The 21961-nt window shown below is 38.1% G+C and overlaps 1 protein-coding gene across 1 annotated transcript in view; it reads right to left on the reverse strand.

Annotated features, from left to right (window-relative positions):
* The window catches only part of LOC147871627 (kelch-like protein 10), a 128746-nt gene that overhangs the window by 105186 nt on the left and 1599 nt on the right, over positions 1-21961 (reverse strand). Inside the window, exons 5-6 of the mRNA XM_087360528.1 lie at positions 21819-21869; positions 19038-19184 (exon numbers count right to left, since the gene is read on the reverse strand). Of these exons, the coding sequence (XP_087216654.1) occupies positions 19038-19184; positions 21819-21869 (198 nt within the window). The remainder of the gene's footprint in view (positions 1-19037; positions 19185-21818; positions 21870-21961) is intronic.

Consider the following 21961-nt stretch of genomic DNA (forward strand, 5'->3'; position numbering starts at 1 on the left):
GTTCAGTCAACTTTCTACGTCCAACCCCACCCTTACAAATCTTCGTCTGCTTTTTTCCCCTTCGGTTCTTATTGAATAAGTTTTTCTACGTTTATCAATGTAAGTCTTACTTCGCTTTTCTTTATTTCTTAAATATGTCTGATGTTGTAGTTCTTTACGTCGCTGTTCAGAGACCAACAGTTCTTGTTCAGTCAACAACTTACGTCCAGCCCCACCCCTGCAAATCTTCGTCTTAAAATCGATCAAAAGTCAGTTTAAATAATACTTTCGTAATCGTAATATATCGAATGAGTATCAGTTTACCTTGTAGGAGTTGTTGGAGTTGGTACTTCAAATACTCGATAACTTCTTCTTTCACTTTTATGATGTTTTAGGCCAACTGTCAGTCAATATTTAAGAATGCGATATGCTGCTTCTGGAGCAGTGATAATGCAACTGGGTTGATAGTTTTTGATTTCTTTGTTGTGAAGCGTTATTTGTTTACTCTGCATTGTTGTGTTCCACAACAATGCCGAGTAAACAGATATCTGTTGACATTGTTGATGACGTAATTTATTGACGACAACGAGGAATCACAAATTTTTATAAGGAGACTAGAGCAGGGCGCTCCTTTCGGAGCTCCTACGGGGGGGTTGGTCAAGTTTGTAAAACGCAACCAACCTTGGTTAGTCCCAAAGGGGAGTTAGTTTAGTGTCTCATCCAAGTGTTTTAACCCCTGAGTTAGAAACTAAACTAACCCCCCCGAATGGGGGGTTTAAACACTTGACCAAAACACCGAAGGGGTTTGGTTGCGTTTTAAAATCTTGAGTAAGACACTAAACTAACCCCCGTGTATAAACAAATATAAGGTGATATTGTTGATGACGTAATTTTTTGACAACGATGGCTAATCCTTTTGGAGCGCTTCTTGTAATCTGATATTTTACTTCTTTACGTCGCTGATCAGAGGCCAACAGTTCTTGGTTAATCAACTTTCTACGTCCAACCCCACCCTTGCAAGTCTTCCTTTTTTCTATTCAGTTTTTTGTTGAAGAGTTCTGATGTTTTAGTTCTTTACGTCGCTGTTCAGAAGCCATCTGTTTTTGGTCAGACAACTTTCTACGTCCAACCCCACCCTTGCAAGTCTTCGTTTGTTTTCTTCTGTTCTTGTTCAATAAGTTTTTCGCTTTTCTTCATTTCTTAAGTATGTCTGATGGATTAGTTCTTTACGTCGGAGTTCAGAGGCCAACTGTTTTTAGTCAGACAACTTTCTACGTCCAATCCCACCCTTTCAAGTCTTCGTTTGTTTTCTTCTGCTCTTCTGTTCTTGTTGAATAAGTTTTTCTGCGTTTATCAATGCAAATCTCCCTTCGCTTTTCTTTACTTGTTAAGTAGGTCTGATATTTTAATTCTTTACGTCGCTGTTCAGAGGCCCACTGTTCTTGGTCAGTCAACTTTCTACGTCCAATCCCACCCTTGCAAATCTTCGTCTGTTTTTCTACAATTGTCGTTAATATGGTCTCGTTTATCGATGTAATTCTTCTTTCGCTTTTCTTTATTTCTTAAATATGTCAGATGTTGTAGTTCTTTACGTCGCTGTTCAGAGGCCAATTGTTCTTGGTCACTCAACTTTCTACGTCCAACCCCACCCTTACAAATCTTCGTCTGCTTTTTTTCCCTTCTGTTCTTATTGAATACGTTTTTCTACGTTTATCGATGTAAGACTTCCTTCACTTTTCTTTATTTCTTAAATATGTCAGATGTTGTAGTTCTTTACGTTGCTGTTCAGAGGCCAATTGTTCTTGGTCACTCAACTTTCTACGTCCAACCCCACCCTTACAAATCTTCGTCTGCTTTTTTCCCTTCTGTTCTTATTGAATACGTTTTTCTACGTTTATCAATGTAAGACTTCCTTCGCTTCTCTTTATTTCTTAAATATGTCTGATGTTGTAGTTTTTACGTCGTAGTACAGAGGACAACTTTTCTAGGTCAGTCAGACGTTTTAAAATCTTGAGTAAGACTCTAAACTAAGTCCCCCGAATGGGTGTTAAACACTTGAACAACCCACGTTTTGGGGAGGTTTGGCTGCGTTTTAAAATCTTGAGTAAGGCACTAAAGTAACCCCCTTCGGGGGGTTAGTATAGTTTCTTTTTGGTTGAATATTATTATTAGTATCAGATTACCTTTTTGGTGTTGGCAACGTCTTCTTTCACTTTCCTTCATTTCTTAAATAGTTTTATGTCGCTGTTCGGAGGCGATGTGCTGCTTCTGGAGCAGTGATAATGCGACTGGCTTGAAATATGTCTGATGTTGTAGTTTTTACGTCGTAGTACAGAGGACAACTTTTCTAGGTCAGTCAGACATTTTAAAATCTTGAGTAAGACTCTAAACTAAGTCCCCCGAATGGGGGTTAAACACTTGAACAACCCACGTTTTGGGGAGGGTTGTTCAACTGTGTTTTAAAATCTTGAGTAAGGCACTAAAGTAACCCCCTTCGGGGGGTTACTTTAGTTTCTTTTTGGTTGAATATTATTATTAGTATCAGATTACCTTTTTGGTGTTGGCAACGTCTTCTTTCACTTTCCTTCATTTCCTAAATAGTTTTATGTCGCTGTTCGGAGGCGATGTGCTGCTTCTGGAGCAGTGATAATGCGACTGGCTTGATAGTTTTTGATTTCTTTGTTGTGAAGCGTTATTTGTTTACTCGGCATTGTTGTGGAACACAACAATGCCGAGTAAACAAATAACGCCCTGTGTGTGAGCAGTGTAAGGATGTGGATCAGAAGTTGAGCTTCGTGTGGAAGTCTGTAACGGTCCAAATTACATCTTCTGCTGAGGTAATTTGATCCTACCATTTAGTTCTTTTATTATTTTATTAGGCTGAATTTCTTTTTACTTTTCGTTTCAAAATTCTAACTTGTTGTTGTGTTTGGAGGGTAATACTGGGATGTTTACTTCTAGTTCATGGCATATACCTAACTGTTTACGACAAAGACGTCCGAGGACCTTCGGTTCACATGAGTCTTGTGATTTTACACCAGGGCAATAAACTGTCGTGAATTGGTTGTAGTCCCAAGTGTGATACTTCAACATTTATGGCGGAAATATGTAGAAAGTTAGTTTAGACTATGGTTCATTGTCACACAGCAGATAATGTTGCTGGACCTTACGCGTTAAATAGGTTGAGAGGGGACTCTTCAACAAACTTTCGAGGTAGCCACACGCAAACCCAATACAGTTCTGAGATCATCGTCTTGTGGCTAAAGCCAAGTATTATCATCTGCACCTCTGTAAATATTCTTAAATAATTAAATTGTGTATAAATAAAGTATTATATTCAGCGATAAAGGAAGCTTCTAGTTGTCGGGAGTTACATACCGTTAACACCCCTGAAGAGAGTCAAGTGATTACCAGGGAGCGAAGCACCTATTACTCAGCGGCTATAGCAAAAGTGGCGATCCCAACGTGGGGCACGAAGTGGTAACGACGGCAACAGATCCAGCTGAATGCATTCAACAACACCATCACAAAGCAGACTACAGTTACAAACAACGGCCACACCAGGAGTCGTACTGTAACACCAACAAAGTTCAAGAAGGACAGAGATGCAAGCTACGAGCGCTCCAGGAGTCCGCATTTAAGAAGATCACCAGATCATCAGCGTCATACGTAAAAGGTTAGTTGGTGAAGTGAGGGAAGAATGGCAACCCGCAGCTTACGTAACAGAATTGTGACTGTTTCAGAAGAAGAGAGCAACCATTTCGGAGACGGTGAATTAGAATTGTGTCGGGTTGAAGGGTCATTGGAGGAAAATGAAAGACTAGAAACGGGTTTAGGATCGGCTTTAGAAATAGTGGAACAGGAAGAAGTTGCATTAAGAATGAACGATGGGCAGCAGGCCTGTACTAGCGTTCCATAGAGTGACTCGCATAGTTATTTCCAAGATATGTTTGCTAAATTAATGAGTGTTATGAAGGCAGACAAATTAGAAGTAATTTCTAGCGTAAAGGGGGAAATTTCTGATATAAGAAAGGAAATTTCAAGTGTAGAAAATAAGATTGAGAGTTTACAAATAAATGTAAATAACATACGAGAAGATGTCAGACTGGAAAACGAAAGGTTGATTAAGAGAGTTGAGAGGGAAAATTCGAAATTAAACAAAGAAATTTCAGATAAATTACATTCAGAATCTGTAAGATTTTCTTGCCAGATCAAACAAGTTAGAGACGATAATGAAGGGGAGTTAAGAGCTGCTAAACGGAATATGCAGGAATTGTCAAATGATTTACATAATAAGTTAGACCATCACATCGTTGAGGTGAATTCGGTAACAGGAGAAATAACCAGTAGGGTTATCCAAAATGAGGAACATCTAGGACAAAAGCTAACGAAATTGACTGATGAAGTTCAGGACCTCAGAAATGATATGGTAAAAGAACAAAAGAAACAAAGTCATCGGCAGGGGGAGCGTTTTGTAGAGATAAATAAGGAATTTGAAAGGGTTAACTGCGTTAACGACAGTAGGTTTGAGAAGTTGAACCTTGAAATTAAACATTTAAAAGGTAAGTTGTCAGAAACGACTTCCGTTGTTTGCAATGGAAATTTCTCACGATCAGCTGATGGCAATGCAGCCAGTCAAAGCAGTTCCCACTGCGAGGCTGCTGAAACTTGGGTAGTCAGGTGTCTGGGTCAATTGATATTTCAGGGAATGCGAGTGATGTGAATTGTAATGTGTGTATGAATGTACCTGTGAGTCATGATATCATGAATGTTCGCCATTACAATGCACATAACTATTTAAGTGCTGCTGATCTATCCCTACCCATGTTTGAAGACAGCGATAAGATCAACGCCATCTACCATTTAAACCAGTTAGATGAATTTATGAAGTTGAAGGGCGTACCAGAATCATTAAAATTGGCTATAGCATTGAAGTCAATATCAGACCCTGTTGCTAAACAGTGGATGTCAGCTGTGGCTCATACATTAAATGACTATGAGCAGTTTAAAGTCGCATTCACTAAAACGTTTTGGTCCAAGACGACACAGAGTCGAGTGAAATGTTCGATATATCAAGATAAATATGAAAAGCAATCAAATCTCTCAATGTCAGGGCACCTGATTAAATATGCTGTTTTGGCTTCATATCTAGGGATGAGTGATGCCGAATTTATTGACGCAATTAAGTTACACTACCCGGTGAACATACAGAGGTGTCTGGTGGGGGTTCCCTTGACTACAGTGCAGGAAGCCATAGACGTTTTGAAGCGCCTTGAAATGCTAGAGTTTAACGAAGCAGGTAGTAAAACAAATATAAGGGCTAATTATCACCAGAACTATAATCCCGATAAGAGGCAGAACCAGAATCATCAGTACGTGAGACAGACGTATAATGACAGGAGGCAGAATTATTCTGGTTACAGCCACAGCAATAGAAATGGGAACAACAACGGTAGAGGTGCTTATTTTTCTAGAGACAGGGAAGATGACAACCGTAATAAACGCGAAGGGTCTTCCTTAAACCCTGGTGCCCCACCTTACCACAGTCCGACAAGGCAAACCGATAGGAAGGAACCGCAAGGACCATCCGAGCGTCCGGCGTTAAACTAATATCGAGCGGCGTTACGGATCGAACCCCGTTCGCATCAAAGGCAATAAAAACTTCAGATCCGGACCCAAAGCACAGTGTAGTTTGTGAGGTGGGAGATAAATTTAGAGATGTGATGATTTCCGGTAGTAGTAATTATATGGATCCTTTGAATGAATTGGTGATATATTATATTAATGACAGCCATTTATTAAATTGTCCGCAGGTGTCAATTTCATTCGGTGATATCACTACCAATGCTATATTAGATTCAGGCAGCGAAGTTAACCTTTTGACCGAAAGTATTTATAAAGACTTAGTATCTGCAGGAGTGTCCACTTTAAGTTTACCCGTTGCCAACACAGTGTTAGTGACAGCTTTTGGCAATAAGACTCGGCGTATTAAAGATCAGATCTATGTGGAATTTAGTATTGGGGGCGATAGTTTTGAGAGTGTGTTTTTAGTCTCCCCACAACTGACTAGCTCAGTGATTTTAGGTTGCGATTATGCAAATGAGTATGGGATTGTTTTGGACTTCAAAAGGAAATGCTTCCGTTATGAGCTAGATGGAATTGAGAAAATGCAATTGTTTAATCGAGGTGACCGGTTACGTGATGTGAGCAACGATGGACAGGAGTTGAAGGGAAGTTCTGCTTTTAGCAATCGTTTGATAGTTCAGGATATCAACCTAGTTCGAGAAGGAGGAGGAAGTGAAGTTTTAGGGCGAAGGTCCTTGTTTATAGATGCCACAGAAGGTGATAATGACTACAAGTTTGATAAAGATGAAGAGAATTATGGTAGCCGTTGGGAAGGCAAATTTTTCGACGTAGCAAATAGCCGTCGTTTTTATTGTGATAGTAGTGAGAGACGAGTTGGAGAGGAAGGTCTGATGTATCCAATTTTGGTGCAGAATACCTGGATAGGTTCCCCTGATCCACGTTCTTTGCAAGCTGTGGACGTAACCGCTCTGATTAATGCAAATGCACACCTCAACAGTCTTCAGAAAGAGAGTTTAATTAAATTGTTGTTGAAGTACCTGGAGTATTTGACTTCGAAACCAGGTATGTGTCGCCGCTTTCAGTACGAGTTCGTACTAAGTGATCTTAAGCCAGTCACGGGTAGTTCAAGAGTGGTCCCTTTCGCTGTCAGGCCAATTATAAGAGAACAAATAGCTCAGATGTTGGATGACGATATTTTAGAGACATGTAATTCTCCGTTCATAAATCCTATCACTATTGTGTATAAAGAAGGGAGAAAACCACGCCTTTGCATAGATGCTAGGAAAATAAATTCTGTTATGGTTCCAGATCGTGAAAGAGTTTACCCTATAGGCGAGTTATTACAGCGTTTTAATGGAGTAAGGTACATGACATCACTAGATCTCACCAGTGCTTTTCTGCAAATTAGCCTTAAAGAAAGTTCACGCCGCTTTACAGCTTTCCTGTTTGATTCAAACGTGTCCCTTATGGATTCAAAAACTCATTATCAGCATTTGTTAGGGCGTTGAAACTTGTGCTGGGTTCAGATAGTGAGGAGTTTGTTGTGTTTTATGTGGATGATTTATTGGTATTTTCGCGCAGCTTTGAAGACCACCTAAAACATTTAAACGTAGTCATCGGCAAGTTGACTGAGGCAGGATTCACCATAAACGCTGCAAAATGTCGGTTCTGTCAGACTGAAGTTACATTTTTGGGGCACATAATAAGTCAGACCGGTGTGTCTGCAGACCCTGAGCGAGTAGCCGCCATTTTGAAGTATCCTGCACCCCGTAACCAAAAGCACTTGAGGCAGTTCTTAGGGACTTGTAACTTTCATAATAGGTTTATTATCAATTATGCGGGCTACGTAGGCGCTCTCCTTCCATTGTTGAAAAAGGGAAGTAAATGGAAGTGGACAACAGAGATGCAATGTGCTTTTGAGGAACTACGTGCGAGGTTTGCACATACAATACATTTAGTCCATCCCAATAATGACCTACCCTACGCCGTATACACTGACGCGTGCAAGTTTGGCATTAGCGCAGTTCTGATGCAGACAGACGAAGCGGGGGTTACCAACATTGTTTCTACAGCTTCAAGGGTGTTGTCATCCGCTGAGATGAGGTTCACTACGTGTGAGCAGGAATTGTTAGCCGTGGTATATGCACTCAGAAAATTCAGACTTTATGTTTTTGGGCAAAGGGTTACTTTGTTTTCAGATAATAAGGCTTTATCGTTCCTGAAGAAATGTGCTTTGACCTCCAACCGAATTACACGTTGGGTTTTAGAAATTCAAGAATATGACATTGACATCGTACATGTAAAGGGGTCAGACAACGTCCTTGCGGATGTTATGAGTAGAAATCCTGTGGGCTTAACTGAAGAAGAGATCAAGGGAATGGGAAAGCCACGAGGCATTTTAGTAGCAGCCATAAACTTGAATATCGATACCAAATTAAAGGGGAAATTAAAGAATCTAGCGCATCACCAAGCCAGCGACCCGTACGTAGTTAAGGCCAGAGAGAGACTAGCTTCGGGGGCGGCAACCTATTTGGACAAGTACATGCTAAGAAATGAAGTCCTATACCAAAAAGGTATAAACTACCCGTATTGGAGGCCCGTTCTCCCTAGCAGCCTGGAAGATCGTGTGATCAACTTTGTACATACTTCATCGGGTCATCAAGGTACTGATCGATGCATTGCACAAATAGCTCATACTTTTTACCTGAGAGATTTAGGCCGAAAGGTTCGCAAATACGTCGCACACTGCGACATCTGTCAGCGCGTAAAACATCCTAACAGGAGTTACGAGGTAGAATCTAGGTCACATATGCCATCTAAACCTGGTGAGCTAATGTCTTTGGATCTGTACGGCGCTCTGCCTACAGGACGTGGAGGAGTGAAGTACATTCTGGTATGTCTGGATGTATTTTCGAAACACGTGAAACTTTATCCGATTAAATCAGCGACTACGAGAGCTTGTTTGAATAAGTTGACTCATTATTTCCGTCAAGTAGTCCAGCCTAAATCAATCCTTTCCGACCATGGCACGCAGTTTACCTCACCATCGTGGAAGAAAGCCCTTTCCAACCTAAACATTTCCGTCAGATATTCTCCAATTCGCTATCCTCAGAGCAACCCCACAGAGAGAATAATGAGAGAATTAGCTAAATATTGCAGGATATATTGTAATATCACGCAGAGAAAATGGCCCGAATTAATTCCTCTTATCGAGAATTGGTTAAATTCATCCGTAAGTGGGACGACAGGTTACACACCAGTGGAACTAATGTTTGACGAGCCGAAGCCGGACATGTTCGAGAAAATTTTTGTTAAATCCCCAGATCAGAAGCCACCAGCGGAAAGTTTGGAAATTAAGGTTCTCCGGGCATACGTTAAAATGAAAGCAAAGGCACTGGAAAGAAAGAAAAAGAGGAAAATGGGAATCGCAAAGTGGAATCCTCAGCTGTCAGATAAAGTGCTTGTGCGTTGTCAACCTGTTTCAAACGCTGCACAAGGTGTTACGGGCAAGTTCATTCGTCGGTACGAAGGCCCGTACGTGATAACGAGAATCATTCCACCTTCGGTGTATGAAATCTCAGGGAATAATGGGAAAGTCAGAGGACAATTCAATAAACATTCATTGAAGCCATATTTGGAGAAAATCAGCACTGATTGATTTGATTGCACGCGGTTGACTAAATTTCTTGGAAATCAGAAGTCACTGTTTGTCATAAATTTGAGCTCAATAATCATTTAACTATTGTAACAGCTGTAGTATGGAGTTTAATATTCAAAATTATACCAATATAAGTGCATTGAGAGAGCAGAACAATTTAATATTGTTGTCAAATCCTACCAGTAATTTATTATTATTAGAAGTAACTCATAATTAACGCTTAAGAAATTGTTTAGTAAACGGATAACTGTTATGTTGTAATGATCAAGACAACTATGTGAAGGTCAAGTGACCTAAAGGATTTATATGTGTATGACTACTATAATTGTTAAGTGTTCATTTCATTTGTGTATGTATCAAGTAATGTTATTTTTGTATTGTGTTGTTTTATTTTTCATTTTCATGTAATATGGTGTAATTGAGCTGAAGCTTTAGCGGCAAGAAGATATAATCTTGGACATTTCTGATAGAAAGTGACCAAAATTATACTTGGGGAGGTTGTAACGGTCCAAATTACATCTTCTGCTGAGGTAATTTGATCCTACCATTTAGTTCTTTTATTATTTTATTAGGCTGAATTTCTTTTTACTTTTCGTTTCAAAATTCTAACTTGTTGTGTTTGGAGGGTAATACTGGGATGTTTACTTCTAGTTCATGGCATATACCTAACTGTTTACGACAAAGACGTCCGAGGACCTTCGGTTCACATGAGTCTTGTGATTTTACACCAGGGCAATAAACTGTCGTGAATTGGTTGTAGTTCCAAGTGTCATACTTCAACATTTATGGCGGAAATATGTAGAAAGTTAGTTAGACTTTATGGTTCATTGTCACTCAGCAGATAATGTTGCTGGACCTTACGCATTAAATAGGTTGAGGGGGAACTCTTCAACAAACTTTCGAGGTAGCCGCCCGCAAACCCAATACAAGTCTGAGATCATCGTCTTGTGGCTAAAGCCAAGTATTATCATCTGCACCTCTGTAAATATTCTTAAATAATTAAATTGTGTATAAATAAAGTATTATATTCAGCGATAAAGGAAGCTTCTAGTTGTCGGGAGTTACATGCCATTAACACCCCTGAAATGAGTCAAGTGATTACCAGGGAGCGAAGCTATAACGTAGAAAAACTTATTTAACAAGAACAGAAGGGGAAAAATACAGACGAACATTTGCAAGGGTGGAGTTGGTCGTAGAAAGTTGACTTACCAAGAACAGCGTGGTAAAGAAGTGAAATATCAGATTAGAGAATGCGCTCCGAAAGAAGCGCGTTCCTCTGGTCCATTCAAAATCTTATAAAACTAAAGTATTCAAGAAAAGAAAGTGTTTTATAACTGAATAATGGAGATACCAAAATTCTTATTTTGGTTTGTAAGATCAATATATATATATATATATATATATATATATATATATATATATATATTCCAGAAATAAATTATGTGGTTTCAACATTCGTCGGCTTACATTCGACTGGAACATTGCCTATTTATACGGATTGGTGTGCTGTTAATTAACAGGTTGTTTTGCAGAATAACCTCCATTAGCTCTGTTGTTGACGACCGTGTCCCATTTTCATTTCGGAGGAATCTTCCATTTTGGGCCCAACAAAAATCATCTTAATCACTGCATCAGATTAAGAAGAGTTATTAATAGGGTCATATTTTACCGCGTGTCAGACCATCGATAAAGCGAGAAGTGAATGCAGATAAGAGAGTAATGAAATTAAATTACATTTGAACAGAGTTGATTTACAAATACAAGTTAGTGTGAGACTAATAGCCATTTTGACACCTGGTTTAATGGTGGTAGGGCAGTTTACAACAGCGGCAATGCTTTGAATTTTACTCAAGAGCATCCTTTTTATGTTATGAATAAATAAAATTACAAGTTCCTTAAAATCTTAGGCTATCTTACACCTGGACACGTGATATTTCTTCAAACACTTTAGATAACTAAAAAAATGTCTGAATTGAAAATTGTTGACGTTTCATGTCGTGTAAAAATTTACAGAAAGTTCGTCGTGAGTGTTTCGTAAAGTAGACTGTATGTGTCCGTAATTGACCAAAACTGAATTCGCCAGACATTTATAACAGCAAATTTAATTTTAAAAACCCATCTCTTCAAACGCGGTCCTTTTATGAAACAGTTCCATGAAAAACATAAAATTATGGGTTGGACAGCTTACTAAGAACAAGTTTCGATGTAAATTCCTGAACAACAAATCCGTTCCTGTTATAACGAATATGATCACATGTAAACGCGCGTTTTGTAGTGTGAACTGAAGCCCTCGCTGACATTTCGGAAGTCTGTAAGGGTATAAACCCCGGTAGTCTGAATCAGGAGAGCCGGTCTGCGGTCTAGGACACGTCCTCCAAAAAGAAGCGTGATTTATGTCCTCTTAACAGCGACGCTCGTTTGAAACTTAAACACAGGGAGTCATAAAAGGGTTGCATAAGAGGTAGTGCCTTATTTCGGCGTGTCCAGAGGCGGCGTCACGGCATTTGCCCCCTCCCCCCAGAAAAGTTTCAAAGTTGAAATCACCGAATATAGACGATGAACGTCAAACACCATTCTGTTGCTCGAAGGTCACAATTAAATTCTGGCATGACGAGGAAATTACTGCCTCATCACAATAGCGACTCCGTTGCGGCTGATTTCAGCTTTGCCTGAGAAATAAACCCAATGATTATCAGATTTAAAATGACCATAATTCCTCCAGTGCGTCTCAATTAAAGCATCGTCGGTCGGGTCGCTCGACAAAACAAAATCCTCATCGGCTTTTAATCTCGTTTTGGTGATCATGTGGTCCATAGTGCAGTGAGGCCACTCTCTCTTCTGCCCCACGGTGTTGGAACCAAGCCATACGGGCCGTGTCTTCAACTTATCGACACCAGGTCGGAAAAGGAGTCAGTCGCCTTTCGCCCTGGCTCGATACTGATCCCGCCGCTGTCCAACATCAGATGCAATGTCCCAACTAACTAGGGACGTGGACGTTGACGCCAATGTTTCGTCGCGGTCCTGAGGAATTAACCTGCACTATTAACACATGGCGAACTAAGCTGCTTTTCAGATTATCCGAGGCACCTCAGTAAACCCCTTACTCTCGTTTGTTATCTGGGGTTTTCACCCAATCTTCAAGTGAGTTACTCAGCTTAACAGGATGGACCACGTGAAGGTGAGAGTCAGAGTTGAAGTCATTGGCCAGTGTATTTCTCTGACCCTTGTCTGGCATTAAACGGATACATTATTTTATGCTCTCAGTAATGGAATCATTTGTTTTAATCACGTGATACAAGGACAAAGGAAGGAGAGTTTCAATGCAAGAACGCCAACAGATCCACACACCGACCACCGAAGCTGGCCACTTGCGAAGTAATGAAGACGGCAGCGTGGCTTTAAGTTTCGGGTAGATTCAGTACAAATGCACTCAAGGTTAATGATTAATACTTTCTCTTGTTACAAAACACTACGGATGTAGACTGGGAAGTCAATAAACATTCCTGGTGAAATGTAGAAGTAATCACTAGTACCAGGAGAAGGCGATGAAGATGAGTCTTCAGCCCGGATTCTGACTGGAATACTGTAGGAGGTAATAATGAATTCGAAGCGACTACAGTACTGCGGTGCATAAGGTAAGTATGGAAACCAACGCACTACAATTCCCGAGGAAAATCACATCTACTTCACATTAATCATGGCCCCGAGTTACGGAAGAACCGGGATCCAAAGTGCGGCTGATCCATCAAGCAGGGGATCGTGGAAAGTTAAGTGATGTGATCGCCAACCTTCGCTAGCGGAGAAGGCACTTCGAGATAAAATTTGTGCATATTCAAGATGTGAAAATCATAAGAAACTAGGACAGTTTAAAAGTTGTTTTTAATATGGTTGGGAGGAAAAAGGTCTGAAGTGACGTAATACAGAAGCTGAAACTTTCTACATTCCTCCTCCATCTCTAAAGAAATTAAATTCAGTTTTGTCTGGGAACTTTCATTCTGTTCGACGAAGCACTAGAAATAGAAAACAATATTGGCCATTTGAATACGTTATTTCTCTAACGTCAATTAAATATATGTAGGTATATTAAGACTGTATTTCATGTCGTTTAATTAATAAACACGTAACACATGGTTGTGAACTTTTATTTCGAAACGTGTTGTATTGACGCGTATTTAAATAATCGAGGTTAGTTACCAGGGCACGCCTGCAAATTATTTTCTAGTGAACTTAGTTTTCTTTTTTTCCTTCCAGTAATTAAGTGAAGTAAAAATGGCTCGCTTACACACAGCAAAAGCGGAATGTATAAGCAAATATTCATTAGCGGCTTTCCTCTGCCCTGAGACCTGCTAATATGACGAATCTCTTCGTGGTTTTTCCCAGGCTATAGAAGCAAAGTCCGGCGTTGTTAAATAAATAATCACTTATTAATCAGAATATTCACTAGTTCGCCTCCAATGAGAAGGCTTCGTTGGAAACATTAATCAGGTGTGAATTAGACTGGACAGAGTTCATTGACCAGCTCTTATAAAAACAAAATGTGTCTTCATGTCTCACGGCATGCAGGAAGCTCTCGACCAACTCAGCGACTAGCAGTGTCTCACATGTGACTTTATCTCACAGCATTATTTACTTAAATTTAAAAGAAATGTGTATACTTCTTGTTTAAAAAGTTATTGTTATTTATAAAAGCGAAATACACTCTCTTTAGCATGAGAAGACTAATATTCAGAATATTTCGTTAAAGCTGTTATATATGCACAAATAAAGGCTTAAAATCTTTGTTTTACAATGTAAGGTAGTATATTTGCGTCATATTGTGAATTAGGTTAATATTTTAATATTTTCCGTCAAATCACAATTTTAATAAGATAATAAAATATAAAATATTTAAAATATCACTTCACGTTCCGCATCGAATGATCGATTTACAAATTGGAACGTCTCTTACGACATGTTTCGGTTATATTTAACCGTCCTCAGGTATAAATTAGATTGGTAAAATTTAAAACTCGAATTACAATCATTTCCAATGTTATGCAATTTATTGAAATGTTCTTATCAGATTACTCTTATATATTAGAACGAAGGTATATAAAAAACAATACCTTCGTTCTAATATATAAGAGTAATCTGATAAGAACATTCGACAACATTCTTCTTCGATTCAAGCCCTAGGGTCGTTGAGGACCTTGGATTTCAGTGCATTTTCCCTACATTCTTGGTGGTCCTTAGCCACTTTTTACCAATTTCGTATTCCCACGATTTTCGAATCCTCTTCAGCCTCATCTCTACATCTCTTACGAGGTCTATCGCAAATTCCTTCTTCCTTTATGTCCACGTCATCTGTCAGAGGTTTTATAAATTTCACAATATATGATATCCTCTATCTCCTTATGAGTTTTTTTCCAGGTTTCTCCATCTCTTATGGGACCACGGATTTTTCTAATCTTCCTTCTTTCAAATATTCTAAGGGCCTTAATTTCTTCTGAAGTCACTGTCCAAGAACACCAGGATTTCGATTGTCTAAATTCGATATTAATCTGCAGTCTTTTAACAAAATGGACTCGGGCGGGAATAAATGATGTGTTGTGTTAACCACGTCTTGGTTAATGACACTCTCTAGTGCTGTATTGTCCAGGTACCACGCAGTTATAAGGCGTAAAGTCTTCTTTCATGCCCGGCTTATGATCTGTTAAGCTGATTCTGTATTTGATTCTACCTCGGAAACATGCTCTGAGTTCCCCGTTTGATTAGGGCTGTCAGATGTTTCCATTACTCTGTATGTATCTTAACTAAATTCGAGTTCCTAGTTTTGTGTATTTTGTGGTAATATTATGTATTTATTCATTAAAATACTTAAAAGTACCGTACAAAATACCGTGAATAAATAAATAATCTGTTAACTGGAAGCATCGTCTGTTTCTTCACGGCATTTGTAAAGGTTGGTTCTTCCTCAGGCACATGGCACAATTACGCGGTATGTCGGGGCAACTCAGCCAAACGTACATTTGCAACTTTTTTTAAATATCACACGTAGATCAGAAATTGATACAAAATTCTCAGTGTGTTGCCTTAATAATGACGTTTTTATAAACGATGTTCATGAATCTTCCCCTAATACCATGAAGACGGTTTCGTAACTCGAAACATGTCGCCACAAGTGGATTCATTTAATACAATACGTAAGGTGAAACTGTTGTGTATTGATGGATGGTAATATTTTAGATAAAATTAGACGTCTGTAAAATAATTAATTTTAATAAGACTTCTTGAACAGAAAATAACGAGAAGAAATAAATTTCCCTTCTTCCCTGCAAACAATATTTCTTTATGTAGCTCCTACATCAATTCCTAGTTTTCTACATAATTTTCGCAAGGAAAGTAATTAAAATTAATGTGTTCGTCGTGGTTGTAATCAACTGCAAACTGCTGATTTTCCCAATCTAACATTTATTTTACTTTTCTCCTCCTTTTCTTTACGATTCTCTTGTCTCTGTGCTTGTAGGCGTAATCGCTTGCATTCGGTAGGTTCTCGATGACACAAGTCGAAATTCCGTATCTATAAACATTCAAGTCTGCCGCCTGGTACCTGCAATTTGAAATATTAAAAGTGAAAATAATCTTTCATCGTCCATCAGTATTTACTACACTCAAGACAAATTTTATCACATTTCACTGACAGGTACAGAAAACATGAGATGATGTAACTCACGAAGGAAGCCTCTTCTACCATAATAATTTTTTAATACAAATGTAATAGAAATGTAATTTGAATGTCAGTGCATTTATGTAAAATTTAACAATTTTCTTAAAAAATATCTTTGTGAGTCGTAAAATGTGTTGACCTAAAAATATCAATGTCTTTGTGTAGAATGGGAAACTGCTTGAAGCTAAGGACACAGCTTCCACCGAAATGTCGTTGCTTCTAATTTGTTTCCTGACAACCTTAACAGAAATTCCCCCAATCGGAATTCAATGCACGATTATTATTATTATTATTTAGTGTTCTGTCTGACGACGCACGATTGCCTCACCATATTTGAGAACAGTTCCCACGTGATCTTTCTTTCACTCATGCACGTAGAACACCGGCCAACGCGCTATTATAACGTAAAACATTTTATCACATCAAAGTGGAGGGAGAAGTTATGACTATTTTAAAAGGCTGTCAAATGAGTTGTGTTCTGGCTAGCGACGTTTGGTACATTTCATTAAGCCATTAGCTTAGGTCAGAAAAATAAATTTAATCACAAGCTTTCTTTGGAGAGATAAGCGCGTCTTGTTTGAGACACGCGCCCATGACAATATTTCCCTCTTTTAGCAAAATATTTCCAAAAAATATTTTGTCCCAACAAAAATATATCCGGAGAGGTTCTGCTACACGTAAGACAGACACAAACCAAAAATTAAATGAATTTCCGTGGGATTTCTGGCTCTTGCACAAACAAGTATGAAGAAATGTCCCTTCTGGGAAGTTTTTGGAGCTCCTTACTCACTCCGTCAACAGATTTCAGGAGACTGCGTGGTCAAACACGCGAAGAGACAGCCATTTTGAAATAAACTTCCATCAGGAATGGAAACATGGGATTCATAGGCATCGTTAAACCTGAAACTGGCCTAGCACTTTGTAGAAAAGGTTTGGGAAAAGGTTTTCAGAAAACATAACCCAAGTTGTGTCCCACTGGTCAATATATGGCAAAGTCTTTAGAAATAAATGCTTTTGTTCTACAATCGTAATGGCATGTATCACATAATATGGATATTTTATTTTGCCAACTGAAGACTTTTACGGAATCGCACGAACTTCATAGATGTATTAATACACGTGTAGCTCCTGCACCATAAGAATTATCTTCGAAGATGTAACCGAACTGACCATAAGCCACTTTTAAAGTTATACTTTATCAAAATTTTGAATATTGATTGTTAGTTCTCCCATTTCGTGAAATGCAGAAAACAGTGACAGTCATACAGAATCTCTGGTTTTGTATCCCTCGACAAAGCACAGTACATGAGATAACGCAAATAGTTAAGTTCATGAAAGTAATTCACTTACATCGCTCTCAGCAAATCCATGAATTTATGAAGTACAAATAGAAGGTTCTAAATGGTTCTTCTCTGCACTTGAGAACCCAGTGCTGAAACTTCCTTCTCGTATAAAATATTGTGTATCGTGCCAGAACTCAGTGTAACTCTTCAGTTAAACAGTTAATTCACCCCTAACTCTCTCCTGTCGTACTGAGTTTCTGAAACTTGTACGTCACCTATTAATCTGAACAGAACACACAATTTCAGAAACTGCACATTCCATCCCTACGTAAAAAAGTGGGGAGAGTCTACTTAGCTGGGTTCAGTAGAAAGAGGTACATCAGTCACTAAAGATTAGTCTGAACAGGATCAGGAGAATGTAAAAAATTTGATGTAAGATTTGAGGTTTTCACAGTGGAGAGGCTGAAGATTTCTGTCTTCTGGGTTGTTGTGCTGGCCATATTTTGAAGTTGCTTACTGTTAAACCATTTACCTAGTATTAAATTCCTATAGTACAGGAGTTTGAAACCACTATTATTCTAAGACAAAGACTAAATATTATGAGATGAGGGTCTCAGGCCTGGGATCATATTTGGTCCCCTCTTATCAATTCTCAGGCTGTGGGGATATGGAAACGTGAAATTTGTACTAAATTGGGGCTACTAAAGTTTTTTCAAACAAAAATCAACTTTTAAGTTTTAATTTCTGTTGCGATTTTCCAGTGCATTTCTCCAATGCTTATCATTAAGACGCGTTCTAGGTATTGACTAGAAGTCCCTCATTCAGCTTTTCCTGTCATATACTGATGACATCAACAAAGTATGACGATGAGAGCAAGATATATCGGCGGGCCTCGGGTTGTGAATTTCTGTTTTAATGAATGTCCAGCCGGTTAGAACGATGTTTCATTTGTGTCATGGTCCTGCGTTCTTGGCACATTCAATTCCAGTGCTAATTATCCAGAAGCTTTTTACATTTCTTAGAAAATTGGAGTAGCGGTAAACAATTTATTTTCATCTCAGCCCAAATGTGAACATTCAAATTTCAAAGACAGCAGTTAAATTTATATGCCAACCTAAAACTGACATCTTGTTTTTTATGAACCTACAGGAGAAAAAATTAAGCTTAATTTGCTTCCCCTGTCTGTCGTAGTGGGAATGGAGGGGCATAATTAGACTGTACTGTACAAAAAAAATATTCTTTTTTTGTTTTGTGCGTGTTTGTAAGGGTAAATAAAACACTCGAAAATAAGATCCGTTTGAACTCAGAATTGGGTCAAAATTATCATTGACTTACCTGCTTTTCGAAATACATACGGCCTACGTTAAAAATAATTTAACCAATCGCTTTGCCTGTTGTCTCCTGTCCCGAGGTTTTTAACGTAAACTACAAATGTTTGACGACAAAGTGATAAGGAAATATTCTGGTCTGTGATGAAATAGTGAAAATTGTTGATTCTTATTTCAGAATGGTGTTGGGCTTTGTCTGTTATTAGTCGGGGAGGGGGAGAATGATACGAAGACGTCAGCACAGTCAAGTCGTTATCCATTTTGTAAAGCGCGTTTATTGATAAATCTGAACGTACGTGTCACTTCCCGGCTCCAGGTTGGAACTGCGTGACTCACCGCCAAAAACTTCGTGGATTTCCCGATACGAGTCAAGCATCACTCCATAAAACAATAAAAACTTACATGCAGTGACAGTTCTTGCCTGGAGCTGGTAAGTGACATTATGTTCAGCTTTTATCAGTGAACAACAAATGTACTTCAGACTATGTTCAACATACCAGTAAGATGTAAGAAGATAACTGTCTTCTGTGTTGTATCGCCGTGTAGTCTGGTAGAACTTTACTATTGCGATCGCCCTGACGATAAGGCAGCAAGGACGTGTGAAACGTTTGTGAACTTCTAACATACTGCAGCAATTGTTTACTCTAAAGGAAAACAAGTAAATATTTCTCAAACAACATTAGAGGAAGAATTGTCCCCCTACAAAACAAATATTAAAACTCTGAAACTATTGATTCTACTGAGCTTTGTTCCACAGATATAAAATAATATAAAACAAACCCTGGATATCTAAAAACTAATGGAAATTTTATTTTAAACACATTCCACACTATTACAATCTTACTAATGCCCACTCTTGTCACTCAACACTTCTCTAGAACAGTCTGTAAGAACTGTGATTCAATACAGTGTGTCCATAAGTCTTTGGCCATAGGAGAACTATAAATAATAATAATAAAAATAATGACAATGTTGTTGCAAATAATGTGTTTTCAATTTTAAGTGTTGGCATCTTTTACCTATGACAAGCCATTATGGTGCAACATTCTTTATATCATCAATAATAAAGTTACGGAAATGTTGCTACATTGACATGACACTTCACCACTGAGTTCATTCATTTGTATTTCCTGTAATATCCATGTCTCCTTCACTACAGCATTTCCCTACTCTGGGAAGACATTCCCCTTTCGCTGTCATGTCAATGTGGCAACACTGTCATAACTTTCTACTATCGATAATGCAGAGTGTAGCACAGTAACGGCTCGCCCTAGGTAAAAAATTGCAGCATTTCAGATTGGAAACACAAGATTTACGACAATTCTTCGTCTTTACATTTTCCATATTCAGCCAAATAACATAGCTCTCCTGTGGTGTTGAACTTATGGGACAACCAGTAAGCATATGTACATAAAACCTTTCTTCTTAGAAATATGGGTAGCAGTTTTACGTAAAAAAGGATTGCTGAAATACAAATCCCACTTAAAACTGCAGACTTTCATGTAAAACTGTAATCTATTATACATAACAAATAAAATTTATGAGCCTCGAAAGAAATTTCAACAAATTCATTCTGTTTATAAAGAAACTGACCTAAACATTTGTTAAGATGACCTTAAGAAGCAAAACTGGACAAAATGTTCTTACACTTCAGACCAATACGGAAACACGACAGCAAATATAGTAGACTAACATTTCAAATATAAATTGGTGAGAGAAGATGAGGATTAAAAACACAAGGGTGATCAATAAACATGTCAATTTATGAATATGCACTGTTTCCAATGCTCCTTGCAGTAACTGCAAGTCATTGCCAAGGACTAACAGCAACTACCACTAAAATTATTCACACAGCCGTGCAACTGTTTCTAACATAAAATGTTATGTGCTTATATGATTCAATTTTCTTTTGAACATATTCTTCAGTATGAACTTGGTTCAACTAATAAGTGCCAGAGAAAATTATATCATAAATTTCCTGGAATCACAGTTCCAAGCACAACAGACATCCACAAACTTACTGTGTTAGGTCTAATGGGCCACTTCTGGACAAGAAACTTTCTTAAAAATGCCATTTGTTTAAGGTTGGAACATGTAATATTGGTATCACAGTATTTTTTCCAATATTTTAAATTATAAAATGACACAAAGTGACTGACTAGACACATAATTTAAACAATGCAGAGAATGTTTCAACATTTTGGTAGTTATAAAAATCGTTAGAAAAACTTGTACTCTGCTTCTGGAATTTCTCAGGTTATGTTCATGATTCACAGTCAAATTTTATCATTATCTAAGAAGTATTATTGCAATGAAAGTATCACAAATAATTTCTTAACTAAGTTACTCTGAGTTATTATTACTTAGAATTTACAAATTAAATTATTTAATTTATTATTAGCCCTTTTACATGCAACTCAGACACAATTTTCACTAGCAAATCAATTTACTCTCATGCCAAATATTTGGAACATTTTCAAAAATAATATCTTATTCTGCACATTTCACCTTCTATTCAGGCAAACCATTTAACAATTCTTGTTGTATGATTTGCCGATAGAACAGGCATTAACATCTATCTTGGTATTGTTTCTCTAGAAATGTTTAATCCGCACAATTATCACTCTTATTAGGCATGCTTTAACTGTGTATTTCTGGAGCGTCTCTCACTAGAAATGTAAAGCAACTGAACGAGCAGAACGACAAAATGTCTTGGCCTACAAACTGATGATAACGTTCTCAAAAAAAGAAGTTGAATAAGTTCAGCACGCTTTGTCATCAGGACAATTGCATCATTCATGATTATAGGTGCTTCAAAATTTCTTTACTTATTTCAAAACTGACCCGTTAATATGAACTGGGCCCCTCCAGTGTAAGTTCATGTATTTATTCAGACAACAAAAACTGATGACACTAGATCACGGTTATAAAGCTAGAATTTCCGATCTGTCAGGAGCACATTTGACTTTAACAAAAGTGACAGAGAGAGAGAAAATTATCAAATCTGAAACTTCTTGATGATGGTGAAGAGTCAATTGAATAAAAATTTACTTGGATATTTACTAGACGATGGATAATATCCAAGTAAATTTTTATTCAGAGAGAAAATTGTACAGTATTTTGTTATGTGTAAATGATTTAAGTAAGGGCAGGTGCAATAAATTTCATTTCAAGCACAGAGAATAGTTACTTTCCCGTGTTTACCGAATTTCAACTGTCTCTTGTGACTCGTAATTTTACTTTTTTGATTCATGTAACTTAATTATCTTCCTCCTCACTTCTTTAGCCTTTTCTATGAAGGCAGCTCGCTGCTCAGCATGCTCTGCTTTCTGAAAGAACAGATTATAAACTGCTTAGTCAAAAACAGAAGCACTTCACAGTCCCAATGAACACTACAAAGAATTTGCTTATTCTCTTTTAA

The sequence above is a fragment of the Zootermopsis nevadensis genome, unplaced genomic scaffold, assembly GCF_977971745.1.
Source record: "Zootermopsis nevadensis isolate Lab colony 2312 unplaced genomic scaffold, Znev_1.0 Znev_ptg000045l, whole genome shotgun sequence".
NCBI classification, from domain to species: Eukaryota; Metazoa; Arthropoda; class Insecta; order Blattodea; family Termopsidae; genus Zootermopsis; species Zootermopsis nevadensis.